The sequence below is a fragment of the Dendrobium catenatum genome, unplaced genomic scaffold (assembly GCF_001605985.2).
Source record: "Dendrobium catenatum unplaced genomic scaffold, ASM160598v2 original_scaffold_117459, whole genome shotgun sequence".
NCBI lineage: Eukaryota > Viridiplantae > Streptophyta > Magnoliopsida > Asparagales > Orchidaceae > Dendrobium > Dendrobium catenatum.
Window position 1 is genome coordinate 358,718 of NW_021435894.1, and position 14,431 is coordinate 373,148.

At 35.5% G+C, this 14,431-nt stretch overlaps 1 protein-coding gene across 2 annotated transcripts in view; it reads left to right on the forward strand.

Moving 5' to 3' along the window:
* The window catches only part of LOC110094194 (eukaryotic peptide chain release factor GTP-binding subunit ERF3A-like), a 52,730-nt gene that overhangs the window by 28,729 nt on the left and 9,570 nt on the right, over window positions 1–14,431 (forward strand). For both annotated transcript variants that reach the window (XM_020819366.2, XM_028692081.1), the window contains 2 exons: window positions 8,778–8,889; window positions 9,717–9,762. In XM_020819366.2, the coding sequence (XP_020675025.1) occupies window positions 8,778–8,889; window positions 9,717–9,762 (158 nt within the window). The remainder of the gene's footprint in view (window positions 1–8,777; window positions 8,890–9,716; window positions 9,763–14,431) is intronic.

Here is a 14,431-nt window from a genome sequence, read left to right on the forward strand (position 1 = left end):
TGCTCGACTGGGAGGCTATCAGGGAAGAAAGTGCTAGAGATGAAGAACTGGGAAGAATCAAGGCAGCTTTGCTAAAAGAGGAGGGTAGCCATCCAGGGAGACAGACTACTATATCAGGGAAGATTTGTGATGCCTCGGACCTCGATCCACATCCCAAATCTACTCCAGGAATTTCAGGGGAGCGCAGTGGGGGACCATTCAGGAGTGCAGAAGACCAATAAAAGATTGGCGGTCGAGCTTTACTGGAAGGGAATGCGTAGAGATGTAGAAGAGATGGTGGCAAGGTGTGAGATCTGTCAGAGGAACAAGTATTTGACGATGTCACCAGGAGGACTACTACAGCCGTTGGCACTACCAGGATGAGTCTGGGAGGAGATATCCATGGATTTCATAGATGGGCTGCCCCGTTCAGAAGGCTTCACAGTAATCTTGGTAGTGATGGATAGATTGAGCAAGTACGCTCATTTCATTCCCCTCCGACATCCTTATACCGCGGTGATAGTGGCTTCAACATTCATTAGAGAGGTGGTCAGATTACATGGCATACCAGAGACGATTGTGTCAGACAGAGATAAGGTATTCCTCAGTCATTTTTGGAGAGAATTGTTCAGGTTACAGGGGACAGTTCTAAAAAGGAGCACCGCTTACCACCCACAGACAGATGACCAAACAGAGGTAGTAAATAGGAGCTTGTAGACCTATTTGAGATGTTTTGTGTCGGAGACACCCAAACTTTGGGCCAAATGGCTGTCCTAGGCAGAGTACTGGTACAACACCTCTTTTCATTCAGCTTTACAAATGACTCCATTCAAGGTGCTGTTCGGAAGGGACCCCCTGACTTAGTACACTTTGGGAGTAGCAGTACTCCAGTCTCTTCCGTAGAGGAGTACTTAGAGGAAAGGGATCAAGTATTAGAGGAATTAAAGAACATCTACTGAGAGCTCAACAGATTATGAAAAAACAGGCCGATGGGCATAGGAAGGACATCCAGTTCGAAGTAGGAGAGAAAGTGTTCTTAAAACTCCGACCATACCGGCAGAAGACAGTGGCCAACAAAAGAAATGAAAAGCTTGCCCCAAGATACTTTGGACCTTATGAAATATTGGAGAAAATCAGAGCAGTGGCATATCGGCTAAAACTACCACTCACGGCAACTATTCATCCGGTTTTTCATGTGTCACAGTTGAGAAGAGCTATTGGAGATTATACAGCTAGCTCAGAGTTACCAGCCACACTTACAGAAGATTTAGAGATGATTATGGGGGTTCGTTAGAAAGAAGAAGGGGCAAAAGAAGTACTGATCAAGTGGAAGAATCTTCCAGACTACGACGCCACATGGGAGCCGTATGAAAGGGTGAAGCAACAATATCCTAGTTTTCACCTTGAGGATAAGGTGATTCTTTGGGAGGGCGGTATTGATACGGCGGTTCCTTTGGAACCGCCTCTTGAGGCGGTTCCTTCTGAACCGCCTCAGCCGGCCCATCCTGGGCCGGCACTTGTATATCAAAGGAGGAAATCTCGCCTCCTTTCTTGCCCAAATTAAATTACTGCCTAGGGGTGGGGTCCACGGGATTTAAATTTATTTGAAAATTATTTTTAGGAAAGATTGAGGAGGTGGAAAAGTCTTTAAATAGGAGAGGTAAGGGGAAGGGAGAGGCATGTAAGTATTATTTTCTTCTTGGAGTTTCTTGGGTGCTTTGGGCTCTAGACTCTCTTGTCTAGAGATTTGGGAGAGACGATCATCCTCTCGAATTGAGGATCACTTGTATCTTGCTTTCGTATTGTTTGTTCTTTGTTACCCTTATTGCAATCTATTATTTTTGGCTAATTTCGCCCATATTTTGGCTTATTTCTCGCTGTTTTGTCTCCAATTAGTAATAGGTTTGCTTGCGAACTCAAGTATTCCATTAGGGTTGCTTGCGAACTCAAGTATTTCCTATCATTTTTTTTCCTAAATGGTTTCAAGAATATCATTTTTCTGTTTTTATTGGATTTTCTGGCATAGGGAATGATCTCTAATGTCTTACTAGATGCTGCCTGAACAATCAAATCGTATTATGTTAATTCTCAGTCTGTGCCGACTAATTTATGTTTTGTTGCATGTTTTGCTGTTTTTTGTATAAGAGGAATTAATTAGGGAATTTAATGTGAATGCTGCTCAATGAAGCCATAGTTGTTTAGAAAATTATTATTAGGCCAACTATGCTCAACTGATTTGGTGTTCGGAGAAAAGTTCCTTGATAGAGATATTGAGTGTGACAAATATAAGGATGTTGAGATGCAAGTTTAGCCAAACTTAAAATATAGATTGAAAATTCATTATAATATGTTGTATGGTGAAAGTAGTATTTATTGAAGATAAGATAATGAAAAATAGAGTTAGTGAAAATCTGCTGCCACTTAGCCAATTTACCTCACAATCAATCTCTAATCCAGTGACCACCGTTAAATCGCCCCTCCAATAGTAACTCCTCCATCAAATTAATCACCTTGTCACCAACCAATCTCTACCTTCAGTTCTAACCCACAAAGCCTCAATGGAAGAGAAGTAGGATGGTCGTGACAGGAGATGGCGGGTGAATGATCGAATGATAGATGGTGATAGTTGCGCCTGCATGCGATGCAAAAATGAGGAAGAGATGAGATCTAAGATTTAACAGGGTTTAAAGTTGTCATTTTTGCTGTTTAGAATATTCAACAAAGTTTAAATTTGTCATTTATGATGTTTGGCAGAATTTAAGTTGAATATTTTTCTAATCCTGGTGACAAGCATCGCTTCTCTCTCTCTCTTTCTACCTTTTCCAATTCTATTATTCTTTTACCTCTTTCATATTTCTTCTCTTTATCTCTTTCCTCTCTCTCTTCTAGCCACCTCTTTCCTTTCTGTTCTCTCTACATCTTTCATCTCCCTTTCTCTCTATACTCAATTTATCTCTTTTTATCTTAAAAAAACACTAATATATATATATATATATATATATATATATATATATATAGTAAGTATGAGAGTCGCCTTCAACTAGTTTCATTAATTAAATAAAATGAGTGTAAGTGTTATTCATGAGAGTATTTGAAGGCCTATTCACGTATTTTTTTAGTGTTGTGACATGAAAACCCTAATTATGGTATTTTGGACATCGACCATGCACACTTTTATTAGCATAGTGGGGAGACGTAACACACCATGTAGATGCCCACTATATGAGGGGGATGTTTGGAGGTTTTTGAAAACTTTTCCTGATCGGGACTTCAAAAATACAAAATTCAAATGAACTTTATGTGCTGGGACTAAAAAAAAAATACGTTTGTAAAATTATAAATTAAGAAATATTTGAAGCACCTTAAATGCAATACATGTCACGTCAAATGAATTGCTGGAAACAGAGATGAACATACTAATTGAGCAAAGAACTTGACAATAGGGACTCAATAGCTCGAGTATGAGCAAGAATAGAACTTGAAATTTTCCTAACGAGTATGAATTGAATATTTCACTGAACATTCGAAAGTCATATAAGTTTTTTGAAAAAATCTTACAAGTGTGTCAAAAAATATGCATGTGCATCATAAAAATGCATTGAAAAATGAGAAAGTCATTGTGAAAATGCACTAGATAATGTGCAAGTGCATTGTACAAATATGTAAAAAATAATGCAAATATAACAAAATGCACGCGCATGTGTCATATTAATATATTGATAAGTGTATAAGTGTACATGTAAGTACACAAATCATGAAAGTGTATTATATGTGTACTTTGGGGATCATAAGCACATTAAGAGTAACATGTGCATTGATTTATGTTAATGTCCAATCTAAATGTTAGAATGCTATGCGAGCTAAAATAAATACTTTCAAATTCACTTTGCTCTAAGAAGCATGCAATTAATTTGTGTACGTTCTCTGTTGAATGCATTGTTTAAAATTGCGCAATATGAGGCTTGCCTTGAGGCCGCCTCAGCGCAATTCCAGTGAAAAATGCCTCGAGGCTTACACCTCTAGCTTTTTGTATGAGGCTTGCGCCTGAACTTGGCTAAGGCTCGCCTTGAGGCATGTCTCGCCTCGCTAGCGTGAGGCTTATGCCTCACCCTTTGTATATATATTTTTTTGTTAAAACTAACATAATTAACACATTCGTGCCGCAATAACTTCCTCTCAATTGCCTCTACCTCCAACCCGCAGCCTTCGCCACAGCCAACATCATCACAGCCGTTAACGACAATCACTTGAAAGCCGCACTCCACCAACCTAAAATTTTTGCAGTATTAATTTCATCTTTATGTTGATGAATTTATAAAAGATGAACATGATTGAAATTAATTAAGAAGAAGAAGAATGAGAGGCATTCAATTCCACTGGCTGAGGCAGGGGATAAACTGATTTGTTATGGCGATAGCTCAAATCAAGGTTTAAAATTGCGTAAATAAGCTTCGAGGCATTTTTTGTCCTTGAGGCGAGGCGTAAGCCTCACAGACAAAAAATTGCGTAAATGAGAATTTACGTATTCTAGCAGGTAAATAACAGTAAGAGTATCATATAATAAAAAAATCTAAGTGTGAAGTGAAATTAGTGGAAAACAATAAAATAGATGCAATATATGCATCTCATAACAAAATTTAAAGTACAAAACCAAAAATATAAGTCAATCAAAACTCTCAAAGTACAAATAAGAAAAGAACATCTAAAATCCAATCATGTCTAATCACTAAATGGGTCTTCAAGAGAGGCGTTTTCATCTCCAATTGTATCTATGAATGTCAAATCTTCATCATCTTCAATGTTATCCGCTTTTCTCTTTCCTGTTCAAAAGGAATGATTAGTGTGCTGTTAATTGCATATATTTTAAATGTAATAGCACATAAGAAATTGTGAGATACCTTTGTTTGCTTGTTGTGTTGCAGTACCGGGCATTTTTCGGTGCCGCTCGGTACCATTTGGTACCCCTTGGTACCGAGCAGTACCGAGTATTGATACTGAGCATGGTATCGAGCGTTGCAGAGAGGTACTGAGTGGTACTAAGTTTCGGTACCGAGTAATACCGAGCGGTACCGAGTTCCGGTGCCTTTTTTTTGATTTTTTAATAGGACACGCGTATCCGACATGTATTCGTACCGTATCAGAGGCGTATTCGTATTTGACACGTGTCTGATACATCATGCCTCGTAAATAAGAGTATCTGTGCTACATAGCCTTGAATTAAAAAAAAAAAAAACTAAAATCGGTAGTAGAGGTGTCGTAGAGGGCGGATGGACACTAGAAGCTCACCGGCATGAGGTGGCGCCGGCGGGAAAGCTGGCCTAGGGAAACTAGGTCGCGGATCTGGGCTTGCGGAGAACTCCGTTCGGTTTGGGTAGGCCGAATGAAAGAAGTGAGGAAATAGGATTTTTTTATTAGGAACTTAAGTGGGTGTGACTCGGCTCTATGAGGCATGCGCCTCACCCATTATTATGCAATTGGGCCTCTGAGATGCTTGGATCTTGAGGCGTAAGCCTCATCTAGACCCAAAATTGCTTAAGCAATGAGGCTCTTGGTAGTTAAAATGCGCAGAGGCGCTCTTCGCGCCTCTTATTGCACAATTTTAAACTATGGCTCAAATAAAAATCAACTCAGTGATGGCAGTGTAAATGATTTTTGAGTTGTTGCCAATTATTTCAGCTTTCGTTAGGAATTAAATATAAATGAGTAGAAAATTGAGAAAAAAGTTTGGAGTTAAACTTGATGTTATATGATACTTTTATGTAATTCCCATATTTAATATTGTTTTGCTCTTGTAATATTTGGATTTCAATTCTATTTCACATAATTTATCACTTGTAACTTTACATATTGTGCAATTTTTGTTTCATATGTATGTCGATTTATTAATTCATAATTCAATAGGAAGTTAATATGTCATAATTTAACAAATTATTTAGATATTATATAAAAAATTATTTTTGACCTTTATTTTTACTTTACACAATTTTTTGATTTTGAGGCTTACGCCTCAAAACGTCTTGAGGCTTATGCCTCACCTCACAAAAAAAAAACGCCTCAATACCTAAATGCGCAATTTAAAATATTGGTTGAATGCAAATAAAATGTTGTGAAAGTTGTACAATTGCATTGAAAATTATGCAAATGCATCATACAAGTTTACTAATAGCTATGCAAATGCGTCGTGTAAGTGCAATATGCATGTAATTGCACCATGCAAGTGCGTTGAAAACCAAACAAATACCTCATGTAGTTCCTTTTAAAAATTTGTATATGCGTTGTGCAAAATACATCAAAAGTATGGAGGTTCATTGTGTAAATGTATTGAAATTCATTCAATTGTACCTGTATGTGTATTGAACAACATGCACATGCATCAAAATATATGTAATTGTATTGTGCAAAATATTGAAAAGCTACAAATACATTGAAATATATGCAAATGCTCTTATAAATACTTCAAAAAGCTTGTGTTTGCATTATACAAATGCAATAAAAAGTGTGCACATACACAATGAGTGCATTGATAAAATGTGAGTGCATTGTGTAAATGCATTGAAAGACGCACACATGCACTAAAAAATGCAACAAAAGGCGTGCAAGTCATTATGCAGATGTATTAAAAGGCATGCAAGTGCACTATGCAAATGCATCGAAAAGCACTCAAGTGCATTGTGCAAATGTGGTGAAAGGGATGTAAGTGGTTCTTTATACATCTTACAAATGTATAAAATATGTGCTAGTGTACCGTTCAAGTATATTGACAAGCGTGCGAGTGCCTTAAAAAGTATATAAGTGCATTGATGATTGTGCAGAAGCATAGAGCAATTGTATTGAAGAATATTCAAATACATAATGCGATTATATCGAAAAACATGTAAAAGCATCATATGTGAACTATGCAAATGATTAATAAGCGTGCATATCCTTTAAAAGGCATTAAGTTACCAAGATTAAAATGTCTGCATGCATTTTGACAAACTTGATAAGTGCTCGAACTTAATGTCAGGGAATGCTGCATGGACGAAAAGCAAAATCAAACTTTGTTTATCTTCACTTTGAGATACACGTAGATAATTTAAAAGTCTTGCAAATACTTTGAAGATTCAAACCCCTTATCAAACTTAAATTCAACATATATACATGCTTTTAAGTGGGCCCCCTTATCTTTAGGTTTTTTTCATAAGTTCCACACTTAAAGTATGATGATTGTCCGCATCACATAGATTGAAGTTGACAAGACTATAAACCTATTAACTCGATCCTTTGCTAGCAAGCGAGTAGAGTAGATATGGTTTAAAGTTGCAAAATACAATCCTTTAAACACCCGAACTCTTGCTGTGTTGATAGGTAAATTTCAACTTGAGGGCATCTTATTTTTAAAAATGCCACCATTTTACACTCAAGCATTTTAGGTGTACATTCAAATAAAAAATGTAAAAACCAAAGAAAATTATAAATTCAAAATGATTCAAATAAAATTAATCACCCTAAACTTAAAGAAAATATCTATTCATTCTCTGAATAATATTGAGATTAACCTTAGCTTACAATGAGCCAATGCCATATCAAGTATATAATTATGATCACTCTTGAAAGTTCTAATGTTAATAAAAATTTAACATTTGTCCTCTAATCAGGTTATTTTGCCGCCAAATGGCTTTATTAAATAACGATTTTGGATGAGGCCTTTTGATCGGATTGTTTTGTCGCAAAATGATACCCTTAAACTATGTTCACATATGGCTTCAAATTTCTTGAGGGGTGAATTATAAAGTGTACTTGATAGAGCATATTGCTATATGTTAGCTAGTATCAGTTTAAAATTATCTCCTTAGACAAACAATCATCATAGATTTATAAGGTCTCTTTGAATGATGCAACCCATTGATGATGACAAAGATCTTTTGGTTAGGTTGGGCCGCTTGCTTCTACTGACTAAGTAAATTAGGGTTTACAACAACCCGAGGTGATAGAACCATGAGATTTTAATTTGATTCATGATCATTACACCATCATCCACTTTAAAGCTAACAATGGTAAAATTATTCAAACTTGATACTCAAAAATCACAACTATTATACTGTATGCATTCAATACTGTTCAGCTAGCTTTAATCGAAGCTTCTTTCTCTTTATTGGTTGGTGTAATTAACCATAGGTGCTTGTGCCTACGGAGAACATAAAATTATATCATAAAGTCAAATAAGAGTGAAATCTCGATTTGGCTTATACAAATTTTAACCAGAGTTAGACTTTCGCAGCAGAGCTGAATGCGAATTTTTAAAACTCACCTATTTCAATCATATGTTTATGAATTGATGGAACTTATTCTCATTAAAGGCAATCTATTACCTCTTGATATATTTATTTTCAAATGTTAGGATTGTCATTACTTGAATAATGAATGAAAGATGTCTTTCCAGATTTAAAGAAGGCCCCATTTGCTTGCTTAAAGTAAAAAAAAAATGTTTTAGAAAACAATGAAATCTACTAGTTCCATCATTTTTGGGTTTAGTTAGAAATGAACATTGGCTTCTACTCGACAAACTCTCTTAAATCTCTCTCAAATGTAATGACTTCAATGTCACATGCAAAATGAGTAAAAAAAAAAAAAAAAGAAATCATCATTTTTCAAAAATGTGTCATCTACATGCAACTAAATGAGCCCACAGAGTGATGGTCTTTCCATTCATAATTAGCTTTAAAGGCTGATGTTTTACATCCATCAATTTAAATGGATCTTTGGGTGAAGTTAATTTTATGCATTGTCATTTTTTCCTAAAAACTCCATCAATGCAGATGCTGGTAAGTCAACAACTGGAGGGCAGTTACTTCTCCTCAGTGGTCAGGTTGATGATCGAACCATTCAGAAGTATGAGAAGGAGGCAAAGGAAAAAAACCGAGAGAGCTGGTATGTTCCTTTCCACGCTTAATATTATTTGTTTATGTTCTTTAAACTGCAAATTGTTATGGCTTCTATCCCATATAGAGCTACAAAATTATACTCTCATGCTTATGCGGTGATCTATTTGTTTAGTGTTTAACTTTTATTTCATTGAGTTTTGTTGCATTTGTAATAAAATTCCATTCCAATGTGAGATGCCATGCTCTTAAGCGTTTTGGGCATTGCTAGCTGTGCTTGAGTTTTACATTAAAATTAGAGGTATCTCCATTGGCTGATTGATCGTTGGTTTATGCTAATCACCATATTCATGAATTGTGATCAGGCTCAGAAAATGATTTTTAATGTTTACAACAATTGTCCTCTTCATTGTTTTCTAATTGTTTAACTCAATTTGGTAATAAGGCTTAAATTTTGTGAATTGGTCCTTTGTATTAATTATCCTTCTCATTATTTTGTTCCCTTTGCTATGGCTTAAATGAGATTTGTCAACCACTTTTTTTTTCTATGCTTTAGAGAAAAGATGCATGCTTAGGCTCCTTGGGGTAGATCGGATCAATTGTTAAGATGATTATCTCATAATCCCACTTTTAAGATTTTTTTCCCCAAGAGAGTAACTAGTTTGATTATTCATGACAATGTTATATTACAAAGTACAAACTGAAACTCCATTTTCATGTTTTGATATATCTTCTTAATTTTCATGTGTGTTTTCATTTGCCAACATCTATTCTTATTAATTTTTCTTTGCATGGAGTTTAAGGCATTCATTTACTTTGGGCATAGGAAGCATATGTTGTCTTCTCATGCTTGGTATTTATTCATTCATCCTCTAGGTACATGGCTTATATTATGGACACTAATGAGGAAGAACGTATAAAGGTGTGTTTACGACTTCCATATTCTTGATTTAATTTTGTTTGTGTTGCCCATACTTATTATTCTTTTATTATTCCTTCTGTCTTGGATACCATGCCTTTTAATTTGTAGACTTGATGAGCAATTAGGTGTTGTAGAATGGTTTTTTGCATTCTTTTTTTGAAAAGGGTGAAATGCACATTTGATCACAAATACTCGGCCTATGATATTATTAAAGATTAAATGATCAAAATAGTCCCTAGATTTTTTAACTTTTGCCCATTTTAGTTACAGATTTTTTTTGGATATTAAGTTGAATTCCTCAACTCATCAAATTTGAACCAGTGTAGTCAACAGTCAACTTTATCATTTCTTTGGATGGAAATTGGTGGAGAGAATTTTTCATTTTGGACTTTTTAAGAAAAATCCTGTTAGTTTACAACAACAACAACAACAACAACATCAAGCCTTTATCCCACTACGTGGGGTCGTAAAAAATCCTGTTAGTTTGAACTATAATATTAATTAGTGAGGTTGATTATAAAATCATAAAAAACTCTCTCATGAAAAGCTCTTCGACATCAATTTTCATTAAAAAAATAAAAAAATTGATGGTACGATCAACTTGGTTTCAATCTAGTGAGTTGATCGGTTAAATTAACTAGTTGGAAAAATATACGACTAAAATGGAGATGCCTAAAATGTCTTGGGATTTTTGTGACCATTTATTTCATTATTAAATGAATAGTAAGAATGTAATAAAATTTTTGTTATGGTAGTTAAGTCTTATTTGTTTTTAAGACACTCATGAGCTCGAGTGATTAGGTTTTTTTTTTTTGAGTTTAAGTGCTAAATGCCTAGTATTATAAAGTTTCAAAGATTTTCCCTAAGCAAAATTTCGACTTTTTATGCTTTATATTATTTTTGGAAGATCAATGTTTTCAACGGATGCGAGTCCTCGAAAGTTATTTTTAATTCAAGTGCGATACCAGGAAATACTCTATTAATGACACCTCATGCGTGTTGCATTAGAGGTGTTTATATTTTAATTTATGATTTGGAGTAGGGCTATCAAAACCGGGTCACGGGTAGGGTTCGGGTCCAACCCGAAATTGACCCGACACTGTTCAACCTGACCCGTTTTTGCAAACGGGTCGGTTTTCCGAACCCGAACCCTACCCGCTTTGTGTCCGGGTCAACCCGAACCAACCCGATTTGGGTATATTTTATTAAATTTTTTTATTTAATTCAATTTATTTAAATCTAAATCAAATTAAGGTAAGATTTACTTCAATTAATTTAAAATAAATCAAGATTAATTTAATTTGAGCAATAATGTTTATAATTTTTTGAAATATCATTTACTTATTTCATAAAAATTCATTAAAACCCTTCTAAATTAATTAAAAATTGGTCAAAACGGGTTGATTTCGGGTTTCCGGGTCAACCCGAACCCGACCCGGTTTTACAAACGGGTCGAAATCCCTAACCCGAACTCGACCCGATTCGGGTTGACGCGAACCCGAAATTTTTGGGTCGGATTCGGGTCGGATTTTTGGGTCGGATCAAATATTGACACCCCTAATTTGGAGAAGTGGTTCGGGAATGTGTGGTAAACAAAATCAAGATTATATGGTTCCATCATCCCATGCCAATCTAATCTACCAATGATGTGAGGCTTGGATGCCTTCTCTCATAAATCTCAAGTTGATTAGGCTAGCGAGTACGCTAAAAGGTTACTTACACTCTCACTTGATGAGATCCAATCCAATGATCTTGATTTGGATTGAATCACTTCAAGGGCACATGTCTGTTTGTCAATCGTTCTACAATATTTTTATGTGACCACTAGATGTTCATTGCACACGCTCGATCAATCAATTTGGAGGTTGACTTGTAGGAGTAAATAGTGGACAATTGAATGTATAAGATTGAATTATAAATTTATCTTAAATGAGGAGCTCCCTAGATTACACATATGGATATGGTTTGAAAGTTGTAGGCCAATCTTTGGTGTTGTAAATCATATTTAGACACATGAGTCGAGGTTATTCCCAAGTGTCCATTTACTACTGAGGTGGCTAACTACATGGTGAAAGACATTCTGGCGTACTCATGAGTTGTCTCGAGTAGGAAGTCCTAAGTTGACTTAAATTCTAGGTTGGAATAGAGTTGACTCAAAGAAAGTCCCAAGCTTTAAGATTTAGTTTGGTTTTGTCATCCACTTAGACGAGTATTCAATTCACATGAAATAGATGGGTTCTGATTTCATTTAAGTCAAAGGTTAAATCTTGGGGGAAGGCCCACGAATGGATTCATACTTTTGGTAGGGCTTATAGATGTTTGATTTGACCAAGATGTTGATTTTGTATGGTGCAATCTTACATCTATATATTTACTACATATAGTGTGAGACTTGTAGTTCCTGTATGTGCTACAAACTTGACCTAGGGATTTGACCTAAGCCAAGGCTTATATCTATGTAATTGATAGAGGAGACCTACGAGACTTGTGATTTGTAGATTTGATACATCAATTCACCTAGTCATCAAAGAATTCTCCTAAAGAGTTTGTGGACGCCACGGAGGACGAGGTGGTATCATAAGTTCATATGATTGAAGGACCAAGCATGTTATGGGACCCTTAGGAGAGAGAAATACACAAAATAGACAGATAATTGAAGATCTAGATGCTAGGCAGCTCCAAAGATCTTACACCTATAAGATCCAACAATGGTTTTGATATCAATTGGAGCAATGGCTATATAAATTCAATCTCTAATATATGTTCTTGAGGTAAACTACAATGACTTGAAGTAGTACATTTCAAGGGACTTGGATCAGGATCTTCATTTGAACTTTTAAGAAATATTATATCATACTTGCGAACATAATCAAGCTCAAATACTTCATATGATAACAATAAATCATAATTATCCTTTATATCTAGTTCATCTATATGAATAGTAGTTTATTATAAATATATATGTATGGGCCATCACAATAAACTTCACAATTAATCTAGGGCAAAGTACCCTGCTCAGGTGCTAGATCAAACTCAATTGTAGATCGAGCGACCTTGTCTATCAACTTTAAGAAACTCGTTGTTTGGACTTTCGCTTGAGTTGCATATGTAACCTCTATAGAATATGTTCTTTCATAAAATTTTACTTTAAAGTTGTTAAGGGATTCCATTATTTTATTCAATGTTTAAAATTGCGTATTCGGGTATTGAGGCGTTTTTCATTCGTGAGGCGAGGCGTAAGCCTCAAGGCGTTTTGAGGCGTAAGCCTCAAAATCAAAAGATTGCGTAAACATAAAATGATAATTTTTTATATACTAATGAGTGAATAATATAAAACATAAAAAAGCATAAGATATGAAGTGAAATCAAAATATCCCAATAATTAGACAACATGAAATATAGTTCAACTCAAAATTCTATCTTTTCCAAATCTCAGTATTCTTTTCAGTAACATATAATTCAAATTTCTAAAAATAAATAGCAATAACATATCACATAAGAACTCATAAGCTATCAGCACTGTCATTACTAAGGGGTTTGATGCGGACAGCGGCACGAAGATTTGGCGCATCTATCACAGGAGGCGTCGTAAATCGACGGCTCTAATTTAAATTGTCATTTAAGTTTTATTTTCTGAATTTTAGCTCTGATTTTCGGTTATTTTCTGTTTTACCCCTAGGTTAGTTTATGTGAGTGTTGTGGCCCAAGGGGCAATTTTGTAATGTTTAATTTTTCTCATGTTGTGGCCTATATATAGGGCCTCAAGCTATTGTAAGAGGATGGTTAATGGATATGAAAATTTTGTGTTCCACACTTGTGTTCTTGGGAGAGAATGAGAGTGAGATTCCTATGGGAAGGAATCGAAGTTGTTACTAGCCGCAGGATGGGTCCTTTAGCCGCCGGCCCCACCCCGTTGTTTCTCTTATTTTGTTTCCTAATTTTGGTTGGGATCAATTGGAATTAATTTGTGATTCAAATTCATTCAAATTTGAATTCAAAATATTTCCTAAATTAGCTCTTCTATTTTAGGAAAGTATTTGATTTAGATCTAATTTTGAATTTTAAATTCAAGAGGATTTGAATTAAATCTTTCTTAAATCTAAAACCCAACTTAGGAAGCTGTAATTGCTCTCATTAATAGCCCCCTTGGATACCCATACTGCCGGCCTCCTTCCATTGAACTGGGATTGGGATTGCTTTTCTATTTCCTTTTCCTTACTCATTGGAATATTTCTAATTCCAACTCCCTGGCCGAAATTTACCTAAGCCATATTTCCTAAATCTATTCCTAAATTACAGCCTTGGTTTAGGAAATAATAAAACTTTCCTAACTCCTCAATATCACGCCGCCTCCCTTCCCATTATTGTTGGCCATTGGAAATTTCTCCACAATTGTAGCAATTCACTTTGGAAGGAATTGTCCAAGCCTCTATGATGCTGGCCGAACTCCCTCTTGCCCCTTGTCTTGTTCTTTTTTTTTCTTTGTTTTCTCCAAACTCCTCTTTCACAGAAACCTGAAACTTATTTCAGGTTTGGGTTTTGGGCTCTCTCACCAACAAAATTATCAGAGAAACTTCTTCTCTTCGATTATTCTCTAGAGCATCACCTTCATTCATCTCAAGAGGTCTAAGCAAGATAAAGAAGAGGAAATCTGAATTCTCTCAGGTTT